Consider the following 15,945-nt stretch of genomic DNA (forward strand, 5'->3'; position numbering starts at 1 on the left):
CAAACATGCAAGAACGAGGAATAATATAAATAGTACTCCCATAATTCAATTTATGTTGCACAATTCGATTTTAAAAGTTATACAATTTAATTTTGACTGTAAATTCAAGTATAAAAAGTTTAAACTTTTTGAAACAAAATTTACATATTTGAAAAATACATAAAAAATAATATAAGTCAAAATAATTAATTATTTAAAAATATTTAAAAAATATATAAAAAACTTACATTAAAATTCTTGTTTATTAAATTTTAAAATTTAAAAAGTGTCGCGTAAATTTAGACAGGGAGAAAGTAGAAATTGAGAATAAGGAGATGCGTGATTCCTCTATGTGAGTTTACCATGTGTGCTACATGTGAAAATATTGAAACATAATATTTAAAAATGGTATCAATCCTAATTCTAAATTAGTACTACATGCATGTTATATCACGTCTTAGAAGATAATTAATTTTTAATTTTATGAGAAATATCATCCAATAACTTTCAAATAGAACATCTTGATTATATATAGAGCCAAAAATTAGCTTTCAAATATATCTCTCCATCTTCTTCTTTTTTTCAATGGCTAAAGTGGTTGAGAGATTTGTCCTTTTTCTAAATATTACTCCTATTTTTGTTGTTATAATAGTAAGTTTTTGCTTATTAGAAGCAAATGCTCATGTGGTAGTCACTAATATTAGTCGAAAGAGTTGTGATTTATTCGAAGGAAATTGGGTTTTTGATAATTCATATCCATTGTATAATTCAACAACTTGTCCATTCATAAGAAAGGAATTTGATTGCATCAAATATGGCAAACCTAATCTTGATTATCTTAAATATAGATGGCAACCCAAGGGTTGTGTCTTATCGAGGTTCGTATTTTTCTCTTTTTTATGTTGCTGCTTAATCGAGGTATGAATCTTTTTTTTTCTTTTGCGACTACTTATTAGTTGTTAATTAATGGTTATGAATCATTCAAATTTTGTATAAAGTCATATTATCATTCATACGCTCACTTGAAAAATTGTCATGAATATGACATTTAATCATTACTTGATTTATTAATTACTATGGTCTACTAATTAATATATATGATTTATGTAATTAATTGTATAATATTCTCTCCGTCCACTATTATTTGTCAGGTATACTAAAAATAGTTGTCCAAAATTAATTGTCAATTTAAACAATTAGTCACTTTTTTTCAATTCTTCCCTTAATAATTAATCCCTCTGTCCCTAATTACTTGTCCACTTTTGAATTGACATACCTATTAAGAAAATAATTATTGACATAGTGAGTTTACCATTTTATCCCTATTAATTATGAAGTGGATGAATTAAAAATTTAATATTTTCAAAAAGTTCTACCTTTTTCAATGTAATTTATTGAGGGTATAATAGAATTTTTTTTTTGTCCTTTCTTGATTTGTCAAAATGGACAAGTAATTAGGGACAACTATAAAAGAAAAAGTGGACAAGTAAATAGGGACAGAGGGAGTACATAACTACTGGTTTCCGAAAGTACTGGTCATTTTAAAGTTACAAGACTACTTTAATGTGAAAAAAGTTATTTTTACAGTTTTCAAAAAGTACAAACCATTTTAATAATGATTGATAGTAGGGTTATACTAGTCAAATTGCATCTTATATTAAATTTTTTTTAAGGGTTGTGCATGATCTCATCCTGACAAACAATAGTGGATGGAGGGAGCACTATATATCAAATTCATATTAATTATTATAATTTTGCAGATTTGATGGAAAAAACTTCATGAAAAGATACAGAGGAAAAAGGATAATGTATATTGGGGATTCTTTAAGTCTTAACAACTTTGAATCCCTTCTATGTTTGCTTCATGCTGCTCTCCCCAAATCCAAATTCAAGCAACAAATAAATAAACATTCTGTTTCCGTCACTTTTGAGGTCAATCCCATCTTTTTTCTTATAATTGCATGCAATAACTTAAGCTCAAACCTTATATACGTGTTACAAAATTTAATTTGCAGGATTATGGAGTTGAAGTGATACTATTTCATTCAAATTATTTGGTAGACATTGAAGTGGTACCCAATGTTGGAAGAGTATTAAAACTAAATTCCATTAAAAGTGGAGAAATTTGGAAGCAAGCTGATGTTTTGATCTTTAATACTTGGCTTTGGTATCTACGAGCCGATTCTAAGCAACAGTATGTATACTTAAACATTCACAACCCGTTTGATCATAGATTTTACTAGTAGATTTTTTTCCACCGAATCTACGATCAAACACTAGCTTACGTATTATATGCACAATTAGAGTTCTCATTATGATTAATTGAAGTATATTTTTGTATGTGTTGTAGATGGGATTTTGTTGAAAATAATGGCACGATATCCAAGGACATGAACCGTATTGAAGCTTTTCGTATAGGATTAAATACATGGGCTAAATGGGTTGAAAGAGATATTAATACAAAGAAAACCAAAGTATTTTATCAAGGAGCATCAGCCACACATTACCAGTAAGAATTTTCATCCTTCTAATTATTAAATTTTGTGTTTTTTTTTAATGCTTTACAAAAGTAATTTTGATGAATATTTTGTGATTAATATGTGTATATAATGTATACATAGTGTATACTTTATGCTAAACATTTATATACACATTTCTATATACATAATATACAGTCGAAGTATATAGTAGTGTATATTTTGTCCATGTTGGTACACTAGATGGCCGAAGGGTACATTTATGCAAGTTATGCTTACCAATTTGATGGGTAATTTAGGGTTCAACAATGGGTCAACCGTTCAAGTTAACAAATAAAGTCATAACTCAATCTGTCCAAACTTAGATTACATTTCTGGTGTAAAAATCCCGAATACTAAATGATTCAAATATATCGTTCTATTTGCCTAATATTTTACAACTATTTTTTTTTCCCAGTGGATCTGAATGGGGTAAGCCAGAAGTAAAGAATTGTTTCAATGAGACAAGTCCAGTAAGAGGATCAACATACCCAAGTGGCTTACCAATTCCAGTAAACATAGTGAAACAAGTACTAAAGAACATGTCAAAGCCAATAGTAAATTTACTTGACATAACAAAGCTAACACAACTAAGAAAAGATGGACATCCAAGTATATACAATGGTATACATGGCTTTGATTGTACACATTGGTGTATTGGTGGAGTTCCTGATACTTGGAATAATATTCTATATGCATCTCTCTTTCCCACTTCTCCCAAACACTCCATTTAATTTAATTAATTGTATCTCGTTCTGTATCTGATATTCGTTTTATGGAGTAAATACACTTTTTGTCAAAAATAATTTTATTTTTCACACTTCAACATCTAAATGTACTCCAAATAAGCTCGGATATGAAACACAAGTTCTATGTATCATAAAGAATAAAGTATAATCATTGATTGTCAAATAACACAAATCTAAAAAACCAGCTTAGGGTCCTTTTTAAATAAAATACACACACATGACAAACAATGTCCAATGTAACATATTAACCAAAGGATTTTCACTTATGTCTCTAACATTCATTCAAATTTAGGTTTCATGACAATAAAATCAAGATTAGGGGTGTGTTTGGTATGAAGGAAATATTTTTCAATGTCCCTTTGTTTGATCGGTCAAAATTATTGGAAACATTTTCTATAAAAAATATCTTTTTAAAAATGCGGAAAATGATTTTTATAGTGAAAGTAGAAAAAATAAGTTTTAGAATTGATATACCAGACAATCCAACTCATCTAAGTTTTTCTTTTGGTTTTCATTTAGTGTTTGAAATTCGTATTAGGGTCCAAACTAATTTGATGTGTACCGCATAAGGTTGATTAAAGTAGGGGTGTACATTCGATTTTTCGGTTTGATTTTGTACTAATCAGTTTGAATTTCCCAAATTTTTATTTTGAAAAAGTGTAACCCAATCCGAATCAAAATAAATTTGGTTTGGTTTGGTTTTTTTCTTTTCAATTTGGTTATTTGGAAATCGGATATGTCAATAATTAATAACGTAATCAAAGTTATATTTGCAATTTGAAAATATATATATACAAGGAGAAGTAATAGTATTGAATCACTTAAATATACTCTCTAATATAAATTACAAGTAAAACTTATAACACAATACTTAAAAAGGAAAGTACTTCCTTATGAATTTTTTTTTCATATCAAAGATTCGAACTCGAAGTATGTAATTAAGAGTGAAGGGATCCTAACCATCCCATCACAACTCTTGTTGATACGAGAAATGCAACACGAGAACTTCTCAAAAAAGGTCACCCCTCCGAGGACTACTTTTGCCTTTTTCAACTTAGTTTTGCGATTCAATTTTCGATTTCATGTCATACAATGTCAATTTGGTCTTATGAATTTATTGATCAAGGAGGACAACAACAATAACAATAATATATTCAGCATAATCCTACAAGTGAAATCTGAAAAAGATAAAGTATAAGTAGTTTAGTACCCCTAACTTGTAAAAGTAGCAAGACTATTTTCAATAAATCCTCAATACAAATTCAATATAATCTTATAAATGAAGTTAGAATGACCTCTCTATAAAAGGGCATACTCTCATTTTAATGTATATTTGAAGAAAAAAACAGCTTACATAGTTATATTCATAATCAACGGCTTTCTTATTATTTTATATTTTATTATATTATTAGTAGTATTAGTTTTGCTTGAAGAAATTGTTTTGCTCAGTAAATGAGTAAAACTTAAACGGATTTGAAAAATACAATAAAACTTATAAAGTACTTATCTAGCTTTACGCAACCAATGTCATGTATTAAAATTTGTAAGCCATTACAAACTACAATAATAAAAGTAATTGATAAATATCAAATGCTAAGAAATATTTTTAGGTGTGAACTAATGTTCGAATAAAAGTGATGAAACTGGTAATAATCAATTAGTGTGTTGGGTAAAAAAGAGGTGAAAAAATATTTTTACTAATGATTATGTATAATAAGCCTTTGTGATCTTTTCTTTTTTTTTTCAAACCACTCATAGCACCCATTCTTGCATACAACTTAGGGGTGACAATTTGGCGGATTGGGTTACATATCAATCCAGATTTGTTTGAGTCAAAACAAGTTAGGTAATGGGTTATAAAAACATGTCAAGATCCAATAAGATTCAATTTTTACTAAGTTTCAATTTCATTTGTTCTTTTAAAATAGTTTAAGTCCCTAATAAAATTATTTTTCTTTATTATGACTATATATAACATATTAAATAATTAAAAATATTTTTACAAGAATTCTTAATGAATCAATTTTGAGTTACATATCAATCCAATTTTTAATGAATTAAAATGAATTGAAATAAATTGAGCAAATAAATGATCGAATCAATAACCTGTCTAAACTTAAACAGGTTAAACAAGATGAATTTAATTTTGTCACCCTTAATGCAACCCCCACACTCCTATCCTATAGTGTTTGCTAAATCAAGAACACATGCATTTTAAAGACGAGGAATTTCTTTTTTATTCAATCAGCCTTTTTTGAATCAGACTAGATTATATACAAATGCTATTAGAATAATAACTTTTTGCTTGTATATTAAACATAAGAAAATCACTTATTTTATAAAAAAATATTTTTGAGTACCAAACACACCCTACATGAGAGAAGTGTTTATTTATTATATTTTATATTGTTACAAGAGACATATGGTAGAGCAAGAAACAGTAAATAATAGGGAGGCATATGTGAGGTGTGTTGCCATGTGAAAATTGCAAATGCTCATCAAAGATCCAGCCTTTTCTTGCCTTTAACAAATTATTTTCCTCAATATATATTTCTATAATAATTAATCAAAAAAGTCACTTTTTTGTTTTGCATTTTTCTGTACCATCATTCACACATAAAAACGGGTTAACACAACTATCAACTTACCAAAATTTACCATCAAAAGCGGTGTGCGATCGGGTTTGAATTCTGAATATGTCTTCTTCTTTTTTTTATAAAGAGTACTTTCCCCTAAATGGGGTCCTATGTAGAGCAAATATAAATTAGTCGAATTTCAATGTAGATACAAAATATCGAAAGAAAAAAATTATCAAAAGTTTCATTTATATTGGCATTTTTTACGATATTATATTTACATCAAACTAACAAAATATAATTTATATAGAGAGAGTAGTGACTAGCTTTGCGTGATAAATGTTTCTACATTAATTTAATTGTAATTGCTAAGGGTTAATAAATTTTATATAATTTTGTGAATATTTATAAAATAAATGCATTTTTCCCTTCTAATTTAAGCATACACACAATTACCAAATATAAATTCTTTTTACCTTATTTTGGTACAAGAAAGTTGCAAGCAATCGTCAATAACTTGATTATAAATTAGGACATTTATTGATTTAATTCAAGAAACTAATAAGATGAGAAATTTGCTTTATAAATAATAAGTTTAATTGGAAAATCATTATAAAAGAAACTCAAATCAAGCTACCAAAAAGGAAATGTCTTTAAACGTAGAAAATATAATTAGATCAAAATAGAATGAAAATCATGTCACAAAATGTCCATAAATTAGGGGAATTAATTTTTTAAATCAATTTTAATCACAATTTATAAGAATAAGAGTCATAGTCTATGAATTGATGAGTATAAGCCTAAAATCATTACGAGTTTTAATTATACGTACTAATAACGTGTACAACGCTTTAGTCTCTTAAAAGGAACTAACTAAAGTGTAACTCTATTTAATACATGTTCAGTTTGAAAAAAAATGAAGAAACAATATATCACTTAATTTATAATTATCCTTATTCTTAATTATGATCATTTCCAATAATATAAAATTCATTATAATAAAAGGATAATATAAGAAGGGTAATGCTAAACGGCTAGAAAGTTTGGCCAGAAATTTAAAAAATCTATGATATCTTTTTAATTTTAAAATAAACTGATATTTTTTTCATTTTTTAATTAAAAGGTATTAAAGTTAAAATGGTAAAAAGGTTCAAAAAGGTAAAATAACATAAGTAAAATACCATTCTAGTCAAATTCTGGCCAAATTTTCTGGCCAAAAGGATTTTTCCATATAAAATATAACATTATTGATCGAAAGCAACAAACAATAAATGGTAGTAAATAGAGTAATTTGCTTTCTACTCTTTTGGTATTGGTCAATTAATTACAAATTCTCTTAATTGCGAAATTACGGAATGTAATATCCTTAATTACTATACTTGAACTTATTTAATTTTTCAAAATTAAATTATTTACTGAAAATAAAAAGACCTTAAATGAATGAATCTCCTTATTTGTAATCCCTCCCTTCATACACACACACACACGCATATATTAATTATTTCAACCCCTTTACACATAATTATTCTCTCTCTTTTTTTTCTTTTCTTTTCTCCTCTGAAAATAAAAAATGGTGAAAATATTTATTGATGAGTTTAAATATTTTCTTGTTATTATTTTAGCAGTATTAATTGGGTCATCAGAAGCAAATGGTTGCGATTTATTTGAAGGAAATTGGATTATTGATAATTCATATCCACTGTATGATTCAAAAGCTTGTCCATTCATAAGAAGGGAATTTGATTGCATCAAATTTGGAAGAACAAATCTTGATTATCTCAAATATAGATGGCAGCCAAGTAATGGTTGTGTCTTGCCAAGGTTCATCTCTATCTCTCTCAGTTTTGTTTTATATCGTACTTTTCTTCAAGTTACTTATGATGATAGTATCGAGGTAAATTTTAAAAACGATCAAACAACTTTAACTTTTTTTTTTTACTAAAATCAACAACATATATTACTTATAAGCTCATAAGTAGTTTGAAGAAAGTAGATTGTCTATACACACTACAGACTTTACCTCTATCTCAACAGCTCAAATATAATAAATCAAAATATTTTTGAAAAAGGATTTTTTTTCACTAAAGTCACATAACTATATTTTTTCTATAAATAAGGAAAACTCAACTAAAAAATAATTGAAATAGTACTTAACTATACTTAAAAATCAAAGGGATTGTGATTTTATAACATGTGGTTCTCCTTTGAACTTATATTCAATTTATCAATGAATATGTTGAAGGAAACAATGGAGCATTACCTATTTAAGTTCAATAACTAAAATGAACATGTTAGAAATAAAGACCGTGCACAGGGACGTGTTACCTACTCTTAACTTGTAAAACAAGTCCTTTTATTTTAATTTTTTAATTCAGAATCAATCAAATCTCTCTGTATTGGATTAAAGCAACATAGGAAAATACAACAATGTATTTTATTGATAAAGATATTTCAAACATTTTCCTAATTAAAAATGATGTTTGACTAAAATAAATGTTATGGACATATTTTTCTTTACTATTTGAACAATTTAATTTTGTGTGTTTTTTGGAATAATTTGTAGATTTGATGGCAAAGATTTTTTGGAAAAATTCAGAGGAAAGAAGATAATGTATATTGGGGATTCTTTGAGTCTTAATATTTATGAATCCCTTTTGTGCTTGCTTCATGCTGCTGTCCCACAAGTTAAATATAATCAAGTAATACTTAGAGAAAATGTCACTGTCACATTTCTGGTAAGTTTTTTTTTTTCTAAAAAAATAATTATGCAATACTTTACTTATGGATTTCTATTATTGGAGATTGCAACATATAACTCTTTAGCACAATCCTTTATTAAAATGCTACTTCTATGTAACAACTCGAAACACGTAGAAGAGACTTATATAATAGACCTAATAATTTTTTTTTAATTATTTAATCATTTTCTGTAGTTACGAGATATGTCTAATCAATAAAGGACAAATGTATTCTCTAAAAAATTGTTGGTTGATGTAAGTTCTGCTAGTCTGTTTCAATTTGTTTATCCTACATATACTTTGGATTGGACAGTCAAATGATATTTATACACTTTTTAAATATTTCGAATTATTAGTTATATATTGTGATTTATGCTAATACTTTTTATATAGTTTTTAAATATGTAAAAGAAAAAAAAATAGTTTGGCACCTCGTATTCTAAATCAAGTCAAGCAAATTGAACAAAGAACGTATATGTTTTACATTATTAGCTCTAGATTTGTGTTATGTGTTTTTTAGTTATAGAAAAACCTAAAGTATTTTTTAAAATTTTCTTAATTTTGCAGGATTATGGAGTTGAAATAGTATTATTTCATTCGAATCTTTTAGTGGACATTGAAGTTGAAAAAATTGGACGTGTATTGAAACTAGATTCAATTAAAGATGGGCAAATTTGGAAGAATTTTGACCTTTTGATATTCAATACTTGGCTTTGGTATACAAGAAGACCACCAGGACAACAGTATGTTCATATTATTATTTAATTTTCTTTTTAATTTACAATTTAATCTATACGATCAACAAATTAAAATTAAAATTTCACATCGTGAAAATAGTCTCTTGCAAAAATACAAAATAAGACTGCAGATAATAGACCTGACATGATTCGGACGTTTCCAAAACCTCATGACCATGAATTAGTGCATGCATCACATTATATCTTTTATCTTTTAATAAAAATGAGTTTTACAACGTGCGAATATTGGTTGTAGGTGGGATTTTGTTGAATATAATGGCAAAATATTGAAAGACATGGATCGGGTCGAAGCTTTTCGGGCTGGGCTAAAAACATGGGCCAAATGGGTTGAAACAGATGTGGATACAACAAAAACCAAAGTTTTCTTTCAAGGAACATCTCCGGCCCATTACCAGTAAGAAATTTTTTGTTCATATAATATTTTTTTTTTAATTTTCAGATATAATATGTTTTCTTCTATTTTATGTTACAAATCTCTTTAAAGAATAAAATTGAAATAAAAATTTGAGATTGAATATATTTCCTAATTGCTAATTTGATTTAAGAGAACATAATAGCTTTATTTTCATTATTTTTGCATGCTATAATTTATGGACCTTAAATTGCTCAAGTTTATTTGTTGAATTTGAATATAAGTTTATGAAGCGGAGTGTCACCATAACAAAATAAATGAACTTAAATGATGTATTTGTTGTGAATATAACTAAGATGGAGGACTCAAGTGAGAATATGTCAAATTATATTTGAGACCCTGTGAAGATGTCTATACATAAAAGAGGACGATGCCACAAAGTTGTATTTTTATTTCTTAGTTGCTTTGGATTAATTCCGGAACATCCCTCCCTTCTCACTTTTTTGTTTCTTGTTCTTCCCTCCGAAGATTTGTTACTAGTTTGGGGTAATTATATAATGACGGACTCTTACATTTTTACGTATAATTCCAATTATCCATTTCAATACAATATATATGAGTTCATTACATTAGTTCTATGACTCTCACAAAATTGTAAGAAAATGTTGTAGCTTTATGACCGTTGAAGAATGAAAAAAATCTTACATTAGTTAATGAGACATGTAATGTCCTTATAAGGCTTTTTAGGTGGAACTAACTCTTTTAAACTAGTTTTTGGTGTGTGAGTCCGATGTTGGGCCCTCAAATTAAATTGTCCATATTCTAGATGTCCAGTATATATATTTCTTGTTCTCAAACCTTAGTTACTACTTATTGTTTTTGTATTATACATGAACAGTGGATCAGAATGGGGTGAACCAACAGTGAACAGTTGCTTGAATGAAACAACTCCAGTGAATGGATCAACATACCCAAGTGGATTACCAATTCCTGTGGACATAGTGAAAGAAGAATTAAAGAACATGTCAAAGCCAATAGTAAATTTACTTGACATAACTAAATTATCACAACTAAGAAAAGATGGACATCCAAGCATATACAATGGCAACCATGGCTTGGATTGTACACATTGGTGCATTGGTGGAGTTCCTGATACTTGGAATCAAATTCTTTACGCTTCTCTACTTTGAAAAAATAAATAAATTGATTTAAGTATCATTTTGTTAACATATAGTGGAATAAATTAATATATGCAATTATTCTTAACTTAAATATGATGATGATGAGTTGGGAGCATAGGAGCCGCTTCTATGGTTTCATTCTTGTTGTTGCTAGAGGTACACATCCTTTTTCTTGATGTGAAACGATATACGAAAAAAAGTTATACTTATTCATTTGTGTCAAGATAATATGTCTATTTTCTCCTCCTTTATTTCAAATTTGAAATTGAAAATATAAATAGTTATTTGGCCACCATCAGATGTTTACAACTAACTAAATAATTAACCTTAAACGTCAACAAATCAAAATGAAAATTCATCACTCTGATTAATTAACCGTTAAAAAGTGTATATATATGTCATATGTTTTCTATTTACTGGCTTGACGTAAACTTTTCCCTACTCACTTTATAAATGAAAATTTCCTCTTTCGTTTCTAAGATTTAAAAATAAACAATCTCAAGCAAGTTAAATATACCAAATAACAAGAAATTCTAATGAAGAGTACTATTAATCTATTATTAATAATTGTCGTCCAGATTCTAGACCCAAGAAGGGCCGGACATGAATTGGAAAGAGTAACTTTCCCCATAAGAGAAAAAGTGTGCGCTAAAGTTAGAGCAGCTCTTTTTTTCAATATAGGTGTGATTCCTTTAATTCAATACTTGAGGTTTTTCCTCGTTAAACAAATAAAAAAAAATTGACTTTTGTCGTGCTCCTTTTTTAGTTATAGAGAGGAGAGAGGGAGCCAACTAAAACTTTTAGAGTCGAAATAATGAAGAATCTTTAATTAAATGCAAATTAATGATCATATGTTCATTTATCATATAATTACAAATTTGTGCCTCCCATTCATGTACTAATTTCCTATTGGTTTTTAATGTCAAAAAATATACCATGACAAGTTGTCTAGCTCATGCATGTACTTAAATAACCTTTCCATTTCTATCCACATTATTCTTTCATCTCATTTTTTCAATTAGCATAAAGTTCAATGCTTCTCATATATTTAAATTTCCCTTTTAGTTAATTAAGCATTTGAAAATGGTAAAATAAATTTGTCCATAAGCCACCAAAAGAGTAATCATATTAATTAGTCCTTAATTACTAGTAATAGCAACCCACGTGTCATATATATAATTACTTTTGCCACAGCCTCTATCCTTCTGGTGAGCACTTTGTGCCACTTGGTAAATTAGTTGTTTTGATTTTAATGATACTATAAAATTCCCAATTGTTATAATATTGTGCCTCTCTTTTTTCAATTTTGATTTTGCTTAGAAAGTGATACTAATTAAAAAGATGGCAAAGGGTGTGAATAGTACTTTTGTGTATATTCTTGGTGCAATGTTTATGTTGAGTTTTGTGTTTGTTTTTGAAGCCATGTTGACGGTATTTTCAAGGTTTTATTCAGATGCAATTGCCAAGAAATTAGTTCATATAGAAAGAAATACAACAAGAATAATATCAAAACAAGAAGAAGAAGCAGAAATAATTACAAGTAATTGCAACTTGTTCGAAGGAAGTTGGGTGATTGATGATGATGTTATCCATCCTTTATATAACACAACTACTTGTCCATTTATTCGAACTATATTTGATTGTACCAATCGACCTGATCGTCAATATCTTAAGTATAAATGGCAACCTAGTGCTTGCAATTTACCAAGGTACGTAAGAATGTTGGAGATTCACTACACATAATATAATTTTCTGATGAATGATGTTCAACTAATTACTATTATTTTATCAGCCACTTTTTCTTGTTCTCATGTAACGTACCTAGTTAAACGATATTATTTTAATTTACCTCTATTTTATATATGCTGGTAATAGTATTAATTTGCTTAATCCCCTATCATGATAGTCGATATATAACACGATTATGAAGTCATATAAATCTTTATTCAAATAGTCGGTCGGATTCACCGGTTTATTTTTTTATTTGGTGTATATATAGATTAAATTTTTAAATTTTTATGTAGGTTTGATGGCAGAGATTTTTTGAGGAAATACAAGGGGAAGCAAATAATGTTTATTGGGGATTCACTAAGTCTAAATAATTATGAATCATTTTTATGCTTGCTTTATGTTTCAGTACCTGGAATGAACTACAAGACCAAATTAACCAATCAAAGTGTTACTGTAATTTTTGAGGTAAGTAAAATTTTCATTTATTTTAATTAACAAAAAGAAATGTTATAGACAACTATATTAGGTAAAAAAAAATATTATTTGTGAGAAAAAAAAAACTTAGTCCTTAAGAACGAGAAAGCAAACTAAAAGGCTATTCCATAACCGACTCTTGTTGCCGAGTCGGGGGCGTTCAATCACTTGACTCTAAGGAGAGTAGGCTTGGCTGGTATTAGGCTCTAAAAAAGTTTTCTTCGAGCGAGCAGTTTTTCTATCTTTTTGGGTTGCATGTTCAAGACAATGATTTTTTGAAGATTGAGATGGATTGATCTTCGCTATTGTCCCTCTACGAGTTGATGCAAACATAATTTGAAGGATAGTTTTGACATTTTGGAAAATTAATTATTTTTGTGGATTTTTGCAGGATTATGAGGTTTTAGTGACATTATTCAACTCATTATTCCTAGTAGATGTTGAAGTGGAACCTAATATTGGAAGAGTATTAAAACTAAATTCCATTAAAAATGGAGAAATTTGGAAACAAGCTGATGTTTTGATCTTCAATACTTGGCTTTGGTGGACAAGGGGAAAGCCAAAGCAACCGTATGTACTCTCTATTTTTTTGCTTTTTAAGTTATATATATTGATAGTAAGAAAAAAGTTATCGGTATAGTTTAATTAGTAATAATAATTAAGTACCGATTTCATGAGATTATCAGTTAATATATACTATAGAAATTCAATGTAAGACGTTAGTGTATAGAACTTAAATTCTAAGTAATTAGTATAAATTAATGACTATAGTAAGACACACAACAACACGATAGGTCAGCATGATTTTTTTATATATTTTTTCAATATAATTATTGAATGATTGTCTAACTATATAAAAATTTTACACCTTCGATATATAAACAAACTCAAGAATTAATTACTAGAGCAAGATACACAAAAAAAGAAAAAAACTCTGTGCAATTATTTAACAATTGTTATGAAACAAAAAATGGAATAAATTAATTTTATTTCCTTATAATGTTTTTTAATAGGTGGGATTATATTGAGGATGGTGGAAAATTGGTGAAGGATATGAATCGTATAACTGCATTTAAAAGAGGATTAAATACATGGGTCAAATGGGTTGAGACACAAGTGGATCCAACTAAAACCAAAGTTTTCTACCAAGGAGAAGCTGGTTCTCATCACCAGTAAGATAATTTTGATTTTAATTCTTGTTGTTCAAAGGTTTAGGCCTGTTCTAGTCATAATACTTGTCGTATTTCTGTAGTTGATTTTGCTTTTGATATTTATCATTCTATGTTGTTTATTGTGTTTTGATAATCACATTACTTTGTTCCTGTTATTGTCTCTTTCTTGTAATTGCTAAGATTACTTCATTGTTTTCTTCGTCTTTTACTTGTATTTGTTGGACTTGAGCTGATGATCTTTCGAAAACAGTTTCACTATCTCCAGGTGATCAAGTTTGTGAACATTTTACCCTCATTAGACTTCACTTGTGAAATTCCACTGGATATGTAGTTGTTGGTTGTTTGGTGGATAAGGTTACCTAGAAGTCCAATTTAGGTTTAGGTTTGCTCGGATATGTCGTAGTACTAGTCGTATATCTATAATTCTTGCTTTTGTATTTATCGTCATATGTTGTTTAGTATAGATGTTTCGATCATCACATAATTTTGTTATTGTTCCTTTCTCGTTGACTTTGCAACACTTTAATTTCCTTACTACTTGACATGGTTGTTCCACTTGAGTCGATAATCTTTCGAAAATAGTCTCACTACCTCCAAGTGATCAAGTTTGTGTACATTTTATCCTCCTTAGACCTCACTGATAGAATTCCACTGGATGTGTTATTGTTAGTTGGTTGGTGGATAAAGTTACTTAGAAGTGAGTCCAGTGGCGAAGTCAGAAATTCCATGAAGAGTGTCCAAGATTTAACATATATATATGAAAAATAACTTTTGACCTACATATGTTATAATTTTTTACTTAAGCTACGTGTGTCTACGCCACTGCCTAAAACATGTATTAGTGATAGACAACAAATACTCAATATAATAGTCGAGATGCATACTGTTAATTATTCCTTATTTGTTTCAGTGGAGAAGATTGGGGTGAGCCAGGAGTGAAAGGTTGCTCAAATCAAACAAGACCAGTTATGGGATCAATTTATCCAGGTGGTTTGCCTTTAGCTGCCCAAATAGTGAAAAAAGTGTTGAGAAAAAAAGAGTCAATATTCCTATTAGATATTACAATTCTTTCACATTTAAGAAAAGATGGACATCCAGCCAATCATAATGGCTATAAAGGCATTGATTGTACACATTTTTGCCTTTCTGGAGTTCCTGATACTTGGAACCAACTATTTTATGCTTCTTTATTTTAGTCAAACATTTACATTTTCTCTCTATTTATTGAAAACCTTAAGGGGCATTATTTATAGTTGCTTAAATATAGTATTTTCTGTGTCTTAATTTATGTGACAGAGTTTTAAGAATCAAACAGTTTAAGCTTGAACTTGAATTTGGACATAAAATTTTAAGTTTTTTGAAATAAAATTTATATATTTGTAAACTACGTAAAAAGTACTATAAGTCACAACAATTGACAATTAGAAGATATATAAGAAAATTACGTCAAAAATAGACTTATTTGAATCTTGTAATCCGAAAGGTACCACTCAAATTGAAACTGAGGAAATAGCAAAGTATAAAATAAATATAAGTTTGAAACTTTTTTTTTTCCAGTTAAACGATAAAAGTTTATGGAAAAACTACACCAAATACTCGTAACACTTAAATAATTATTTGTATTTGCTCATATACTTAAACTAATTACACCAACTCTGATTCGATCCTGAATAATTTAACTGTGTGTTTGTTACGGAGGAGAAAATATTTTCCAATCAG

The 15,945-nt window shown here is 28.2% G+C and overlaps 3 protein-coding genes across 3 annotated transcripts; all 3 read left to right on the forward strand.

The window, feature by feature from the left end:
- Positions 1–564: 564 nt before the first annotated feature.
- Positions 565–3,229, forward strand: LOC125844047 (protein trichome birefringence-like 41). The gene is made up of 5 exons (XM_049523283.1): positions 565–857; positions 1,740–1,911; positions 1,995–2,173; positions 2,330–2,488; positions 2,914–3,229. Exons 1-5 carry the CDS (start codon positions 565–567, stop codon positions 3,227–3,229), a joined length of 1,119 nt encoding a protein of 372 aa, XP_049379240.1.
- Positions 3,230–7,346: 4,117 nt separating this feature from the next.
- Positions 7,347–10,858, forward strand: LOC125844073 (protein trichome birefringence-like 38). The gene is made up of 5 exons (XM_049523316.1): positions 7,347–7,641; positions 8,384–8,555; positions 9,126–9,301; positions 9,552–9,710; positions 10,567–10,858. The coding sequence occupies exons 1-5, from the start codon at positions 7,391–7,393 to the stop codon at positions 10,856–10,858; spliced, it is 1,050 nt and encodes a 349-aa protein (XP_049379273.1). The 5' UTR covers positions 7,347–7,390.
- Positions 10,859–12,190: 1,332 nt separating this feature from the next.
- Positions 12,191–15,422, forward strand: LOC125844056 (protein trichome birefringence-like 39). Its single transcript, XM_049523293.1, has 5 exons — positions 12,191–12,558; positions 12,874–13,045; positions 13,446–13,624; positions 14,068–14,226; positions 15,137–15,422. Exons 1-5 carry the CDS (start codon positions 12,191–12,193, stop codon positions 15,420–15,422), a joined length of 1,164 nt encoding a protein of 387 aa, XP_049379250.1.
- Positions 15,423–15,945: the final 523 nt, after the last annotated feature.

This window comes from Solanum stenotomum, chromosome 1, assembly GCF_019186545.1.
Source record: "Solanum stenotomum isolate F172 chromosome 1, ASM1918654v1, whole genome shotgun sequence".
Lineage (NCBI taxonomy): Eukaryota > Viridiplantae > Streptophyta > Magnoliopsida > Solanales > Solanaceae > Solanum > Solanum stenotomum.